General features: G+C 34.1%; 2 protein-coding genes across 5 annotated transcripts in view; one reads left to right on the forward strand and one right to left on the reverse strand.

The window, feature by feature from the left end:
* The window catches only part of ttyh1 (tweety family member 1), a 29505-nt gene extending 17034 nt beyond the window's left edge, over nt 1-12471 (forward strand). The window contains exons 6-15 of one of the 3 annotated variants that reach the window (XM_016549550.1): nt 1103-1198; nt 1455-1527; nt 3105-3180; nt 4676-4731; nt 5867-5959; nt 6090-6182; nt 6343-6482; nt 8013-8180; nt 10283-10361; nt 11493-12471. In XM_016549550.1, the coding sequence (XP_016405036.1) occupies nt 1103-1198; nt 1455-1527; nt 3105-3180; nt 4676-4731; nt 5867-5959; nt 6090-6182; nt 6343-6482; nt 8013-8180; nt 10283-10361; nt 11493-11576 (958 nt within the window). In that variant the 3' untranslated portion in view covers nt 11577-12471. The remainder of the gene's footprint in view (nt 1-1102; nt 1199-1454; nt 1528-3104; nt 3181-4675; nt 4732-5866; nt 5960-6089; nt 6183-6342; nt 6483-8012; nt 8181-10282; nt 10362-11492) is intronic. The other 2 variants (XM_016549552.1, XM_016549551.1) reach the window with 2 other exon arrangements.
* Nucleotides 12472-13260: 789 nt separating this feature from the next.
* On the reverse strand, nt 13261-16752 carry josd2 (Josephin domain containing 2). 2 transcript variants are annotated; one of them, XM_016549568.1, is made up of 5 exons: nt 16545-16752; nt 16310-16438; nt 16033-16158; nt 15737-15832; nt 13261-14273 (listed from the first exon to the last, which is right to left on the reverse strand). In XM_016549568.1, exons 2-5 carry the CDS (start codon nt 16429-16431, stop codon nt 14162-14164), a joined length of 456 nt encoding a protein of 151 aa, XP_016405054.1. In that variant the 5' UTR covers nt 16432-16438; nt 16545-16752; the 3' UTR covers nt 13261-14161. The 2 variants fall into 2 exon arrangements, with proteins under 2 accessions (XP_016405054.1, XP_016405053.1); XM_016549567.1 differs by having other exon boundaries at nt 15737-15931.
* Nucleotides 16753-17113: the final 361 nt, after the last annotated feature.

The following is a 17113-nucleotide window of genomic DNA, read 5'->3' on the forward strand; positions in this document are numbered from 1 at the left end:
GTTTTCGTCACGTGATAAAGGTTCGTTGACGACGATATTTAGTCATAATTTTCGTTGACGAAAGCAACACTAGTGAGGAGACATCAAAGACATGAGTACTAAAACAGTTAAGGAAACAAAATACCCAGATTTGTGTGTTGAGTGTTTAGAAATGTTGATATTTAGTTGATAAAATATATTGAAACACAATATGCTTAAAGGGCCGTATTCTATACCTTTGAAGTACTTTTTTATTCAAGATTTTTTAAGCTTAGTTTTTATGTTAGAATATGTTTCTACAAGGTACAGAAAGAAAATCCTATTTGATATGATCATTTGATTTCTATTTATTTATTTATTTTATAAATACTGCAACGTTCAAAAATTTGGTGTTGTTCAGATTTTTAAAATGTTTTTAAAGAAGTCACTTATGCTTGCCAAAGCTGCATTTATGTGATCAAAAATACAGTAAAAACTGTATTATAAACTTTTTTTTTTATATATATATATATGATATTATTACAATTTAAAAAGTTTTTCATTTTTTTGTGTATTTTAAAATGTAATTTATTCCTATAATGGCAAAGCTGAATTTTCAGCTGCCAGATTGGCTCGAGCAACATTTCTTCTTATTATCAATGTTGAAAACAGTTGTGCTTTTTAATATTTTTGTGGAAACTCACTTCAGTGTAAATTATACACTCACAGAAAAAAAATGTGCAAACAATTTACCTTTAGGGGTACAACAGCTGGTCACTGGGGCAGTACCTTTAAAGGGACACCTTTGTACCTTCTTTACCCCTAAAGGTTGCATATTAGTACCTTGGAGTACTAATATGCACCCTTAAGGTAGTAATATGTACTCTTATGGTACAATTATGAACCCTTAGGGGTAAAGGGTATACTGCCACAATGACAAGCTGTTGTACCCTTAATGGTATAATTTTGGAGAAAAAAAATTTCTGACAGTGAAAAAACAACTTAATGTGGCAACACATTCCTTGCATTATGCAAATGAAAATATGAATAAATGATGAATGAGAAGGAAAAAAAATTCTCAGTTTATCTGCCTGTTTTGAGATTTCTCCATATTGAAGATTTCTTGTCTGTGTCTGTTGTTTAGGTGGCTGTCGTATGTGCTGCTGCTTTTACTGGATCTGGTAGTGTGTTTTTTTATTCTTCTGGGTTTAGCCAAACAAGCCCGCTGGCTACTTATTCTGTGAGTAACAATCATTGCTGACCTGCTTTATGTATGTAGGTGTTTAGTAGTTTTGACATGCACACAGCATTCTTGCATAATGTAAAACTAACATAAACGTTCATAGTAGTGTGATTATTATGTATATCATGTATCTGAAATCCCCAAGATAGAAAATGCTTGCAGAAAACGGGTTTTATTTTTGCTTACTGACACCCACTCTGGCACAGAGAGGCAGATGGTGAAAATGTGTATGTGTGTGTGCACTCATTTGCAGGATGACAGTGCTGGCCTGGTTGGCTCTGTTTCTGAGTTGGGGCTCTCTCGGCCTGGAGACTGCCACAGTGGTGGTGAGTATTCAGGCAACGTCTAGCCTGACAGAAAAACAACAGCTCTCCGCAAGCGGACATCCAGCACAGAACACGCCATCTGTGTGTGAATGAGTGTGTGTGTGTGTGAGAGTGTCGGCGCACTTTGGAGAGACATTTGTGTTTATTGAAAAATCCAGCCAAAACTTTGTGAATGTGACTTTTTAAGTTTTAAAAGGACACACCAGCCAAGATTCAGTCACTTATTGTGTGCTTATGAAAGAGGGAGAGAGGAATAGAGTGTGTTTGTGCGTGTTATAATGAAAAAGGTTTTTCACCCTGGGAACTCGGCAGTCATGGCACAATCCCAAAAAAGCAGGAAAATGGGGCAGAGATTAAAGATTCAATGTGTGTGTGTATCTGAGTGCGTGTGTGTTTCTTTGTAAAAAAAGAGAAAAAAAAATGGATGCTGCATTGAAGATGAGCATAAGAGGTCTTAAAAGCAACAAGAAAAAAAGGAGTGAGAGAGTGATGCTGAGTGTTTCAGAGAGGAATACAGCAATAATGGACTTCAACAGGAAAGAATATATATATATATATATATATATATATACATATATACTGTATATATAAGTGTAAAATTACAAATGTAAGTACACTACTGTTTAAACGTTCGGAGTCCCTAGATTTTTAAAAAGAAATGTATTATTTTATTCAGCAGAGATGCATTAAAATGATCAAAAGTGCCAGTAAAGACAATTATATTCCTATTTACACAAAAAATATTAAGACTTGATTATAAGAAATGTTTCTTGAGCACCAAATAAGCATATTAGATTGATTTCTGAAGAATTAAAATTATTTCTGAAGACTGGAGTAATGGCTGCTGAAAATTCATCTATTAAAATAGAAAAGAGTTCATTTAAATTGTAATAATATTTCATAATATTGCTGTATTTTTTTATCAAATAAATGCAGCCTTGGTGTGCATAAAAGAAAAGAAAAAAGACCAAGTCCAAACTTTTGAATATTAGTGTATATATGAAGGATAAATGTGATGCGTCACCAATGTAAACCTAACCCAAAATATTAATGGCAATGCCGATGATGTGAAAAAGAAAAAAGAAAGAAAGAAAGTGACAGGAAGAGATGGCAGTTGCTGGCCTTCAAAACAAGAGTTTCATTGTCCAAATCCAGCCAGCAGGAACAATTGCCTAGTGCTCCCTCTTTATAATACATACACACACACATACTCCACGTTTTCTGTCCTCTTTTGTCGCTCTCTCTCTTTCTCCTGACCCTCTTTAGTCCTCTTGTGAAGCTCTCTGTAATATTGAGTCCTATTCACTTTGATTAATCACCCACATTCCTTAAGGGAAAGTAAGTGTGTGTTAAAGAGTCAGGTGGAAAACTGGTTGAGGGATGAGATAGAAAAAAATGAGATTATAGGGGCAGCTTGCATGCGTGTCAGTGAATACTGTAGATCAATAGCAGTCAGACCTGTGGGACGGAGAGACTGAGGGAAGTATGTCACTTGGTCACTGTGCCACACTGTTAACATCTCTCTTCTGTATTTGCTTTTGCTCAATTCCCTTTCTTGCTCTCTTTTTCTCTCTCAGGCCCTGAGTGATTTTTGCTTTGACCCAAACACTTTTGTGCTTAACTCCACTCACTTCAACTCTAGGACAAGCACAGGTGCTGGAAAGCTTTTTCATACGCAATTGCTCTGTTTCAAAACCTATTGAGCTGCCTACATAGGCAGAATTGTAGGGCATCAGTTACACTCCCAATGTGAAGGCTGTACAAAAAGGCAGGTTAATCAGGTCACATTAGCAAAATTTAGTGTAAAATAGTGTAGCGATACACAAAGCACTGCTTACACAGAAGTCACTTTCAAACCAAGCAACTTTCTGTTAATCAATGCAGTGAATCCACTGTGAAGACTGTGGAGAAATCATTTACCCTCACACAAAATTCCCGATTGCTATTAAAATGACTGGATTTCTCTAAAATTAGCCGAACAACGGTAAATGTGACTGCACCTTATCCTGCCTTCTAAGATACCTAATTTTAGACAAATTCTATTGCAGCATTACAGCATTCTTTGTGGGGAAGGCATTCCCAGAATGCATTGCGTCAAGCTCCATTAACGAAAACTTCCAAGATGGCGGGCGAGGTGAAATAAATGTTGATTATTAATATTTAATTTAAAAGCTGTCAATAAAATGGGTTAATTTAACTAACATTTTTGTGTGCTGTGTTTATGCTTATTATAGCAACGTTAGCTTAGCAACAAGCTCATCCTAAAGTCTATTGAAATCATTGCCAAGTTGAGTCTCCCATGGGGAGCATAATTTGTTTCTTAGATAAAGTGTTTCAAATCAGTCACTTAGGGTATGTTCACAGGACAACAATGTGATAAAAAACGGAATGGTTTTTCCATTCTGTTTTTGAAAAGTTTTGGATACAGATGACAACGTTGTTAAAACGATCGCCATTCACATGGATCCGCAAAAACGACTAAAAGTGCTGAATTATGCGTGCCAGGCCAGCAGTTGGCGATGCCACTTTGTAAATGCACCTGTGCACATGCCTATAGACTGAACACACACAGTAATATGCATGTGCATGACGTCACCGTTTTCACAAATTTACAAAGAGATGATAATGGTATTATTTTCAAAAGCATGCACTTTAAAACCAATTTTCAAAAATGTGCGATTTCAGGCCCTAAAGCACCATTGTCATGTAAATCAACTGCCAAAATGCATAAAAAGTTTTTTGTTTTTAGTTAAAAACGGTGACATTTAAAAACACCCTTATAGAGTTCCCTGACAGTTAGAATGCTATCTTAGGGGCCAAAAAAGTGCAACACGCAGGATAATGCAATGTAAAAAAAACAAAAAAAACACGAGTGCATAAAAACTTTTTAACTTGAGTGGCACATTTTTTTTTAAAACACTTGTCATGCACAAATCGGGGTTTACATAGAAAAAAATGGAGAAGCAGAACAGTGGAATACAAAACCACGTTCTGTGTGAACGGCCCTCGACAGGCAGTAGGCAGTGACACAGCTCACTAAGTTTTGGAACAAGTCTAACTGCCCATATGCCTTCATCTCTGACGCATATGCAGTATTACCCACATCTTCAATCTTATTTTTCTCACTCTTTCTCTTCTCTCTAAATAGAAATCCTGGATTATTACCTAACCTGTGACAGGAAAATGAGCAGCCCTTTTCAACAGGTGCGCAATCTTGTTACATGGTGCTGCAGACGGTGATGTCATAGAATGTTAATGATGGCACAAGGCAGAATTCCCCAAATATAAGGAATTATAATGATGTCACAAAGCACAGATTAAGATTAAAAAGCAATGCTATTTATGTCACGGTGGGGATGAACAGAATAAAGAGGATTATGACATTATAATCAAGATTTTGTAATCAAGACCAAGACAGACAGTGTTTTGGATGGGCTGATGAATGAAGAACTGAATTTGATGTCATAAAAGGAAATTATAAGGACAGTGAAATAACAATATTATAAGAGAAAAAGAAAGGCCCGTTTCACACTGACGGCTTTTCTGCTGCATAATAGAACTGCTACTCTATAGAGAAAAGAAAGTGTATTGAATAATTCCTTTAATAAGGCCCACAAATAACAGAACTGTTACTGAGCCATTGAGAATTATTATATTGTTTCATAAAAGCCATTTTTACTATATTTTCCTCTTCAAAAATTAGATCAGTGTTGAAATGCATGCGGTGTGAAACTGTGTTATTTTAGTATCATTGATATACTGTGGTTAATATTTTCAATTAAAATGTTATATTTTAACTAGTGCTGCCAAACGATTAATCGCGATTAATCGTATCCAAAATAAAAGTTTTTGTTTACATAGCATATGTATGTGTACCGTGTATATTTATTATGTATATATAAATACACACACATACAGTATATATTTAGAAAATATTTGCATGTATATACATTTATATATTTATATTCTTATATTTTATATAAATATATTTAATATATAGACATAACATATTTTTCTTAAATATATACATGCATGTGTTTGTATTTATTTATACATAATAAATATACACAGTATACGCACATATGTTATGTAAGCAAAAACTTGTTTTGGATGCGATTAATCGCGATTAATCGTTTGACAGCACTAATCTTAACTTGAATATTATTTAAAGTTTTAGTCATTTTGTTTTGTGTTTTTGTCATTTTTATTATTTTCTATATAATATGTATTTTTTTTATTAATTTCTCATTTATTAATTTTAGTTCAAAATGCAATTACAGTTTTTAGCTTGTGAAATTCAGTTAAATCAGCAAAATTCTGTTTGTTGACCTGCCATAAGATACTGACCCAGTCCCAGAGAGCGCTTTCCAGCATCCACTCTCACCTTTCCAGTCTGGATAGAGACGCCCTCCCACGCTTTCCAAAGGCAGAGGTATGTTAGCACTGCTTTCATTGCCATCAATACCACAATATGTCTGCCACTGACGGGAAAGATCAATAGCAGCTGTACAGTAAAGTGGATGCAACATGCTGCTTAGCTACTGTGTTCTTTTCCCTTTTAGAAGTCACTCAGGGAAGTACAGCAGATCCTCAACGCCACTGAGGGCAACTTCCACCAGCTGGTAGCACTTCTCAACTGTCGAGGGCTGAACAAGGTAACCATAGCAACCTGCTTTCCACCTCAGCCTGACTGCAAGTGAGAGTAATACTCTGCAGTTGAGCTTGATAAGCTATATCTCTCTCTCTCTCTATATATATATATATATTATAGCAAACTCTCTCAATCTACTCCCTGTTTTCATGTTACTCTCTCAGGATTATGTGGACTCTCTGAAAGGCTTGTGCTATGATGGGATGGAGGGGTTGCTCTTTCTTTCCCTGTACTCGTTTCTCTCAGCTTTAGCGTTCACAGCTATTCTTTGCTCCCTCCCTGGAGCCTGGAGGAGTTTCCACAGGTCAGATGAACTTCATCCCTCCAACCCGTCCAACGTCCCATCTGCTGTTGTTTTCAGAAATGGCATTATATTCATGCTGTTAATTATTTTGATTTGTTAAGATGGATGAGGTACATAAAAAGTAGTCTTGCTTTTGAAGTAAATATTATTATATCATATTATGTAGTTATATCATACGGTAAATGTTTTTTTATAAAAAAATTAATGTAAAATATAAAGAAAATATTAAAAAAAATAAAGAAAACTACATTTACATCATTTATAATTTACATCAAGACTACTTCTATTTAGCATTTTTTTCTCAAAATTCAAACTTTTTTCATAACATTTTATTAGAATTATAACAAATTAAGTGAAAAATTACGCACACACACACACACACACATACAAATAAATATAAATGTTAATTTTGTTTTAATTTTACATTTTTATGATTTAAATAATTATTATTCATTATTCATTACTTTTTTATTTTAAATATTTTAGTGTTTTATTTTGTTTATTTTTAATTAATTAATTTGTTTGTTTTAAATGTACATTGTTGTGATTTAAATCATTATTACCTTCCATCAGCTCATGAACCCCTTGCAGATCCCTCAAAAAAAAAAAAAAAATCAGATTTTGGTTATTACGTTTCATTGTTTATATTTTTTAATATCCTAAAGCATTTTTTGCCGTTTTAATTAGATTAGATCGAATAACAAAATTGTAATGTCTCAGACTTTTGCACTCCACTTTATTTATGAATGCAGAAGGCGAATATTGCTTTAAATGCTTATTTAATTATATAGGGAAATACCCAAGACAGAGGAATGTCATAATATGTGTCAAATGCATCTGGAACACGAATAAAGAAATGTTCGCTGGGAACCTGAAAAGTTCCGATTTTTTTATGCAAAACAAGTTACATAATTCCACCATCCTCAACAACAAATGCAGCCAAATGTTAACGGAGGTGGGCTGGGTCAGCTCAACTCCACTATAGTTTGTGTTGTAACAGGGTAAACACAGACAACCACACTCATCAGCAATGCACAGATGAGAGAAATGTGATCTCAACTTAAGGGCATTAGTGCTTAAATGCACTTTACTCCTTATATCTGGATATGGTATTAATGTCGCTATAACCATTAGTTCAGAAAGCTCAGTCACTTACTATTGATTCAGCCCGACTTGGTACACTCCCTCCAAGTGCCTGATGTTGGCAAATCCATTAGAGGTGGCTGCAGTGTTTAATTGCAGTAAAACTGTGTTCAGAGCACAAACTCCATTTGCACAGACAGTAGATGGCAGATGCATAGATTACTGAAATGGCAAAGAGGAGCGAGACAGATTAAAGGATTACCTACTAGACTGAGATTATTTGATTTCATGACAATATCTACATGTATATATTAATGAGAGATTTTTCAATAAATGCCTTTAAGCCTTTGTTTTGCATATAACATATAGCAGATAAAATATATACTTATTTCGTAAAGTTTTTTTTTTTCACTTTCTTTGTTGCATAATTCTTACTGGATGGCATAGCGATTCAGAGGAATACGAGGACTCCGACAGCGAAAGCGAGGATCCCTTCACTTCTCATCAGGCACTTAGACAGACGGCCACGGGCTCCCAGCGAGGGGCCTTGCCCCCCTTCTATAGTTACCAGGGGGCCGGCTGGACTCCCCACTTTTCTAGCGCGCCTCCGTTACCGTGAGTAACACATACACAGACACACAGACAGACAGACAGAATGACCCGACCCATGTACCACCATGAGGTTGTGTAGAACACCCACACAGAGATGAACAGCAGAACCTCCATTTTTTTCCTAATTTTTTACCTAATTGTCTGGAGTACTAGGAGTGGCACTTAAAAATAAAATTAAGGAATCAAATATCAGTTTATTAATTGAAAATTAAAATGTTAATAAAACAATTTAAACTGACAAATAAAAACACATTTGTAACTGTTTATTTAATTCATAAAATATGTAGTTAAATGTAACAATAATAATAATCAATTTTCAAACTGAAAATTAAATATATATATATATATATATATATATTGAAAACTTTAAAATTAAAGAATGTAAAATTTAGTTAGCTAAATGTAACAATAAAATAATACAATTGAAAAAATATATATATTATTTTTCAAATTAAATTCTCCAAATGCTCTTCAGTAGAGTTAAAAAATAATACATTTAAGCATTTAAAAATTATTTATTAATTTATTATTTGTTACTACAATATGGTTCAGAATTTTGGGTCCGTTTTTTTATTCATTTAAAACAATTAATATTTCTTTTCAGCAAGTATTTAAATTGATCAAACTTAAAAGCAAAGACATTTATAATGTTACAAAAGATTTCAAAGATCAAAAAAATCCTGAAAACAATATGTCATGGTTTCCTCAAATATTACATATTCAAATATATTTTAAAATAGAAATACATTTTTTAAGTTATAAGAATTTACAATATTAATGTTTTTACTGTATGTTTGGTCAAATAAATTCAGCATTTATTGTTGAGCATAAGAGACTTTTGAACGGTAGTGTACATTTTAAAACATTAAATAAACAATATAAAATAGATACAGGTGCATCTCAATAAATTAGAATGTCGTGGAAAAGTTCATTTATTTCAGTAATTCAACTCAAATTGTGAAACTCGTGTATTAAATAAATTCAGTGCACACAGACTGAAGTAGTTTAAGTCTTTGGTTCTTTTAATTGTGATGATTTTGGCTCACATTTAACAAAAACCCTTGTCAGTTTTGTAAAAAATTTTTTTTTAATTCATAAATTGATGATTCATTTCTTTTTAAGTGGCACTTCTAGTCGTCCATGTAAGTTTAGGTATTAGAAATCCACAGATTCTAGTTCATTGCTTGAGCAGCTACGCATCAAGGTTGCTTTATGAATGACCTTTGCACTATAAAACACATGTATAGGCTTATTAACATAAAAATACAGAAACAAGTGTCATGCATATGCAGGCAAACACATAAAGCTCCAGTCCCACACAGACAGGCAGATAGGCAGGTGTTAGATGGAGCGCACAGACAGACAAACACAAACACATGCACACACAGACAGACACACAGACAGGTCTATATGTCAAGCACAGTCTAGCCAAAAAACAGACATGAGTCCAGAGGTCTGTCTGTCTGTGTGTCTGTCTATCGGTCTGTCCGTCATTGCAAGACAGACATAGATCCTCCAATCAGAGACGATGCACAATATAGGTAAAGTCCCGCCCCCTCCGATATTTCTGTCCGCTGTCAAAAATCATGCTGTCCAATCTACATCACTCTTTTCAAATCTATTGCAGTCTGCCTTGCTGTTTCTTTCTCCCTGCTTTTTAACATCCCCTGTTTCTCTCTCTTTCAATTATTCTGTTTGGAAAGATCATATTTGCTGTTTTCATAAAATTAGATCTGACATGAACACTTCTTCTCACTTCATTCACATTTCCTTGTGCTTTAAAAACATTTTTTTTTTTTTTTTTTACTACAATAAATCCAAATTCTATATTCTAAATTTATATATATTGCATATCTCTTAGATATGTGTTCTCTTAGATTCTTTCAGAAAAAGATCTAAAAATTCTTCAAGTGAAAATGTCATATCTCTCTAACTCTCTTCCACCTTTTCTCTTCCTGTTTCCACCCTGGATCCTGGCTCTCATTCTTTCCGTGTGTCCCTTTGGTGTGGCATGTCATTCTTCCGTCTCTTTGCTGTCCGCTTCCTCCCCCTCCATTGCCCCCTTCACCTTGTTCCTCTCTGCGCCTCTCTCTTTCTCTATGCAGGACTCCAAACGTTTCCTCCAATGGCAACCCTGGTTATGAGAACCTGCCTTTGAGTGAGAGGCAGTCCCCACCCCCCTCTGTGAGTTCCCTTGTCTTTGTCACATCACTGCAATCTGTGGCTTTCTCATGATTCATTGTGTTAAGATTCAAACTGATTGACACACAGATCAGACTAAATGACCATTCGCTAAGCTCCGCCTTAAAATGTTACTGACCAATCGCCATCCACCATGTTATGAGACGAGCTTTTTCTTTTTAAAAAAAAAATAATTCTATATAAGTCCTGTTTGTTTAGATGATGTTTAGTGAAACATGTTTACTATTCTACAAAGGTTTGGGGTCAGTAAGATTTTTTTTAAGTAGTCTCTTAAAGTAGTCGTTAATATTACAATAGTTATATTACATTATATTATATAGTAGTAGTTAATATTACATTTAAAGTAACTGTTTTCTATTTTAATATGTTTTAAAATGTAATTTATTCCTGTGATGACCAAACTGAATTTTTAGCAGCCATTACTCCAGCCTTCAGTGTCACATGATCCTTCAGAAATCATACTGATTTGCTCCTCAAGAAACATTTCTTATTATTGACAATGTTGAAAACAGAGGCACTCCTTAATATTTTTGTGGAAACCATGATAGATCTTTTCAGGATTCGTTGATGAATAAAATGTTCAAGAGAACATCATTTATTGAAATAGAAATATTTTATAACATTATGCATTTGTCATGTCTTTACTGTCACTTTTGATCAATTTAATGCATTGTTCCTAAATAAAAGTATTATTTTTAAAAAACGTATTGACCCTAAACTTTTCAACAGTAGCGTATGTTATGAGATAATATATTTTTATATTTTATAAAAATATTTACAGAAAAATTAGCATTGTCATATTTCATGTAGAAACAATATCAGTTTAATATATTTAGTTATTTAAAAAAAAAAGAAGTCTCCAGTTCGTTCCAGTGGGGCATTCTAAAAAGCTTGCCTGAGTTAGCAACAGTAACTAAGGGGACAGAGCTTAGTGAATGGTATAAATATATATTTTGAGAAAACAAAGGTAGGATAAATAAGATTGTTTTTTTATGCATATGAGAATGCATTTATGATTTAATTTATAAATTAATATGTACTTTTTTCTCTCCTCCACTTGCGGATCCGGCTTCTCTTCGGACTCCTCTTCTGTGCGGTTTTCTGAAAGTACAGTACTCTCCCAGCATGCTGACTGGCTACGGCGGCAGTCAATCACATTCCAACCCGTCCCATTCAAGAAACCTGTACTCACACTAATTATTTTTCTGTATAGTAGAAAAGAAAGATATATAGCAAGGTTTAGTTTTCATATGGATGGACACTTTATGAGACGAGAGACTAATTTAAAACTAGATGTTAAATATCTGTGTGTAACGTCAGTACCATTGAGTCTTTTGGGTGTAACAGACTTACAAACTGAATGACCGAAAAAGCCATGTGCTTCATTTAGTCATCCGATCCTATCACTTCCTCTCCCACTAGTGTCATGCTGTACATAGCTGGTGGAAACAAGATGGTATTGACGTTACAAGTAGTGGTCTATTTTTAAATGTATAACCACTTTATTTTGGAGTTTTTATATCGTTATATGTAGTCACAGATACATAGCGATGGCACAATTTCTTTGTATGATTATGCCGTTTTTTCTTCACCTTTCTTTTTTTTAAATATTTGACAGGACCATATTTTGTAAGTGGCAATTCTGTATTACCTTGTATATCCTCTGATACTATATGATTATTTATTTATATAATATAAATATATGAATATATTCACTGTATAAACATTTGATTGTTAATGCATTTTGATGATCAAAGAAAAAAAAAATCTGAAAAACATTGTTGAGGGCTAGTGTCCCTTTCCTCTGCTGGCTCTGAGCAATACAACTGCGTTTTGCCAATTGCAATGCAGTGGCCACAATGCAAGCAGCAATAATCATCGGGACATCTTGCAAACACCATCTGTGTCTGTGTGTGTGTGTCGGAGGTCTTCATGACATGTTCCGTATATACCGTATATATATATATATATATATATTTATGTACATTTGAAATTGCATTGGTCCCTTCTCTTGGCTATCAACCTGTTGTTAATCCTTAAAAAATGAGTTTCTATGGTTTAATGCTCCTTTTGAATGGCATCCTTTTTCACTACAGAGTCTAATATAAATGAAATAAAAAATACAGTAACAAAAGTGGAGTGTCTGAAAATGTTTTTTATGTCTTTACAGCTGCTGATGCAAAGCACTACAAGCATCCTGCTAAATAAACCTATACTGGGTTATTATTACCTACAGTAGGTCAGAAATATTTCCCCCTATGTTATTGTTTTTCAAAATCATATAAAGTAATATTTTTGAAATATTACATAAAATGTTATTTAAACTTTTTGACCTAAGCATAGAAATCGCAGCATGTTGTCCATTTATGCAGAAGTGTTGTTAACTAACTATTAACTATTACTATTATTTTAGTTGAAATAAATCTGACATAAGATTTAAAAAAAAAATGAAATGTTGCCTTGGCAACTAACTGAAATAATAATAAAAAATGTTAAAGTACTAAAATTATTAAAATTAAAAGATAAAAATAAGCTCAAGCTAAACAGAAATATTAAATATTATTATTAACATAATTACTAAAACCTAAACTGAAACTTGAATATAAAAATGAAAACAAGCTTAAAATATGAATGAATACTATAATAGTATATAAATAATAATAAAGAAACCCTGTTATCCAGTCTCTTTGTTAGATTATACAGCTTCACATTCTGTACTTTCAGAGTTTCACTATTTTTTTTCTAACTAATTTTTTTACACAAATTCAACAATAGATATCTGACAGCTATAGTGCAGTACAGTGTCTACAGGGGCACTGAATTCATAATTAATCAATTTTTCAAATGTTAGCTTACAGCTATAAAAACCCCACATTTATTTTATTAATTTTGGGCACTCTTTATGGCACATTTGCCCAAAGTCGTGGTTAATTTCAGACCCTGCTCTGCATTTAACATGATCCTTTTTGTGAAATTCAACCGATTCATTGACTTGATTAAATATCATTTATATGATATTAAAATCCAGCTCTGACAACAGAACAATCATTAATCGACAAACATTAGTAATCAGACGAAAGCAACAGCTCAGACACTGTTCAAAACACTGTTCGTAGTCATAATGACAATTTCAACAAGCACTGCATGAGCAAAAACAGTCCAAGTAGAAATTCAAATAAATAACACAAATCAAATTTATTCAGTTTCCCTCCATTTGGTGGAGTCGATGTAAATGAGGCAGTTTGCAAGAGAGCTTGAAAGAGTAAAAGACGTGACCATGAGATAGAGCTACACTCTCTTATCTCCTTTGTTTATGCATAGTAAGATGTACACTGATGTCTAAAAGACAATGAACGATACATACTTGAACTCTAAAGTACCATTTCTGTGCATAGTTGTTACAAAGACACACAAATCTTTGATCTACTTCAGCAGTGGAGTGCATAGATAGAGATAAAGTGAGAGATGGTAGTTCCTGAGAGGAGAGAAAGAGAGAAAAGAGGAGAGTGACGCGGCTGGCACAGCTATAGTAGTGTCTCCCACAAGCACAGCCCGTGTGACCTCAGATAAACGGCTCCTTCATATGTCTCTTTAAACACTCGATCATTCTCTCGGACTTCCCTTCGTGTGTGAGTGTCTGTGGATGAATGTGAGCATCTTCCTGTAGTGCTGCTCTCCATGAAGCTTTTCGGCGCTCCAGTATTTCTCTTTTTCTCCGCCATTACTCCACATTGAGAGAGAAAGAGAGAGAGAGAGAGAGAGAGAGAGAATGTTCAGGCTCATCACTTCCTGGTTTCGTCTGGTTTCAGCCACGTCCCATCGTCATCTATTTCCTTTTGGACGACGAGGAGCATTTCTGCAATATCCTGAGAAAGCTGCTCAGTGAGAAATGGCCTGTGAGGAGGAAGAATGAAGAATCAATAAAAACAAAGATCATGATTTATTGGGTTTCATTCACTTATAATTGCACAGAAGTGACCAGCTTTCTCCAAACCAGTTATAAAAATTTTATTTTCATACTATTTTCATGTTAAAATATTATTTTAATTTACATATTATTTTCTCATGTTAAAATCAATCCGAGCAGCTGAGTCCTTAACCATCTTCAAGAAACGACTTGTCTTGTTGTTCTTCTGTTAGTTTTGACTGCTTTTATTGTCCTCATTTGTAAGTCGCTTTGGATAAAAGCGTCTGCTAAATGACTAAATAAATAAATAAAAATCATTTTAGCTTAAGTAGTTAAGCAAGTTTCATTTGTATTTATCACGGTCTATAAAGTAAAGCTACGCAAAAACATTTTTTTATTAGTAATTATGAACAAATTACTCTTATGAACCATTTCCATAAATGAACCTATACAGCTCAACCAGAGTAGTCCGATTCATGAACAAATGACTCTTATGAGCCAGTTTTTATTAATTCTAATGAATCATTTAAAAAGAGAAACTCATAAGAAATCATTTAATCAATCTGATGAATCTTTCACTGAATTAACAGTTTTACACCAATGTTATTTTGGAATTACTATATTGTGTTGTTGTTTTCATTAATGTTTTCACTTTGCTTTTATTTTTATATTTTAAGTCTTCATTTTAATTTTTAGTACTTCTGTTATGTGCTTTTGTCATTCATATTCATTTTTTATTTCATTTTGTAATATTTCTAGTTTTAACTGATTTTTATTTCAGTTAGTAATTTAATTACTTAAACTTATTTCAGTTAGTTGTCAAGGCAACATTTCTAATTTTGATTCAGTTGAAGATTTGATCTAATATTTATATTTTATTTTAGCTTTATTTCAATACAGATTTAGTTTTAGTTAACAATAAAAACAATACAAGATTACTTCAAGGGTTACTACTTTTTGTGAGTTTTATTGAAGGTTAGAAGATTCTCTGTAGAATTGTATTTTTTTTCACATAACTAATTAATCAAATCAAACTGAATCGGTACAGAATCAGGAGATGTGTGTTGATACCCAGGCCCTTGTCTTAGATGATATGATCGCCACAGTACATACAAATGCAAATGGGGTCCAAGAGATCATGTGATCCATCTTGACCTTATGTCTGTTGTTTCCTGTAATATTAATAACCATCTGCCATTATAGTACTGCTCTTGTTCTCATTGAATTACCTTGTTCTGCGTCATTATAACTGTGTCTGGGCAACACTGCACTGCATATCAGAGACATTTGGAAATGTGTGGGTCTCATTTATTTCATTTTACTGTGTACACACCTGGAAGGTGTAAAACATGCACTAATGTTTTCATGCAAAAATAAGTTTTTACTTTTTACTAAGTAACTAAAACAAAATTTTAGAAAATATTTACAAGTAATTCTTAGTAAGTCTCACCTGAGTTCTGTTTCTCCGCCAATACAGGCAGGCCCTTTTAATTTCGAGTCTAGGTTATAAAACTGTCCGTTGACTTCCCGTACCGCTAGCCAGTGTCTGCGTCTCAGTGGGAGAGACACAATTCCCAGTGATACCCTTGACGGGACATTCAAAATGAAGCCCTGAATTTTGTCCAGGCACAAATTCTGTACTGACCTACAGTGAACGAGAGATATGGGGAAAAAGTTAACCCACCTTTTATGATCATCACAAAGCCCATGATTTATAAAGTGACATCGTGCTGCTGTCACACTCACCTGCGTTTGTCCCACCAAACAGCAGCGAGCCCCCGACTCTGCAAAGCTGCCATGATGACATTGACATCATAGTTTCCCGTGCCCAACACTGAGCGGTGTGGATTCATCACACATTGTGGGGCAAGTCTGCAAAGAAATAAAGCAGAAAACTTTGGCTTTGAGAATATAGAATTAAACATCAGATCTCTCTCTCTCTCTCTCTCTCTGTGTGTGTGTGTGTATGTGTATGTGTATGTGTATATATATATATATATATATATATATATGAAACGCTCACCGCTTGCAGATGTCATCTGCTGTCTCCTTGGTAAAAACTCTCTCTTGAAGCACGTTGTTCAAGGCATGGATGGCGCACAGCTCCAGTCTCTGTTTCTCATGAAACACCTCGCCCTCGCTCATACTCACCCTGCCATCACAAGTACATTCAGCCCATTGATTAACATTTCAGTACGCCCAAGAACAACTAATGTACTGACAGCAAATGACTGAAAACATCATAATCATCAACATACCTTCTGGAAGACAGAATCCGCAGTGCAATGATTTATCCACAGTAAGAAAACAAATACTGCTTAGACGTGCCGTGACACTAATCTTTATTATTCTATTACACCTGCCGTGGTGACAACTTAATCTACAAGGATCTCTGAAAAGAGTACGCTGTTTCTGTTTCTCGTCTGTGAGGATCGGCCGGAAGTTGTGTTGTTGTTGCGTTGAGGTAACGCCCCGTGCGGTCATCCAGGACACATGTGAGCTCCACATGGGGCGCTATAATAATCAAAATCCTCTGTACAAGTGATATAATTTTTTATTCCAATACCAGTGGGACAAGGAAATTAATATATTATGAAATATTTATAATTGGTTTGGAAGTTCTATAAAGAACAAAATTTGATTCCTGGCTGTAAACAGTACTGTAATTATATGATATTTTGTATAAATGTAAAAGATTATTTAAGCATATTATATTATTATTATTATAAAACATTATATCATAAAACAGAGACACTTTTGCCTAGTTTATTATGCACGCATGCACCTCTTACATGTTCTTAGTTTTGTTGTATAATTTAACTAGTTA

Source organism: Sinocyclocheilus rhinocerous, unplaced genomic scaffold, assembly GCF_001515625.1.
Source record: "Sinocyclocheilus rhinocerous isolate Xijiao unplaced genomic scaffold, SAMN03320098_v1.1 scaffold4662, whole genome shotgun sequence".
NCBI classification, from domain to species: Eukaryota; Metazoa; Chordata; class Actinopteri; order Cypriniformes; family Cyprinidae; genus Sinocyclocheilus; species Sinocyclocheilus rhinocerous.

What these genes read in the sequence shown, in the direction of transcription:
- josd2 (XM_016549567.1), bottom strand. Translation starts at nt 16,431, where the DNA reads ATGAGCGAGGGCGAGGTGTTTCATGAGAAACAGAGACTGGAGCTGTGC. An exon ending in GCAGATGACATCTGCAAGCG is followed by an intron (nt 16,159 to 16,309) that starts GTGAGCGTTTCA and finishes ATTTCTTTGCAG; the next exon opens with ACTTGCCCCACAATGTGTGA. An exon ending in GGCGGAGAAACAGAACTCAG is followed by an intron (nt 14,274 to 15,736) that starts GTGAGACTTACT and finishes TCCTCCTCACAG; the next exon opens with GCCATTTCTCACTGAGCAGC.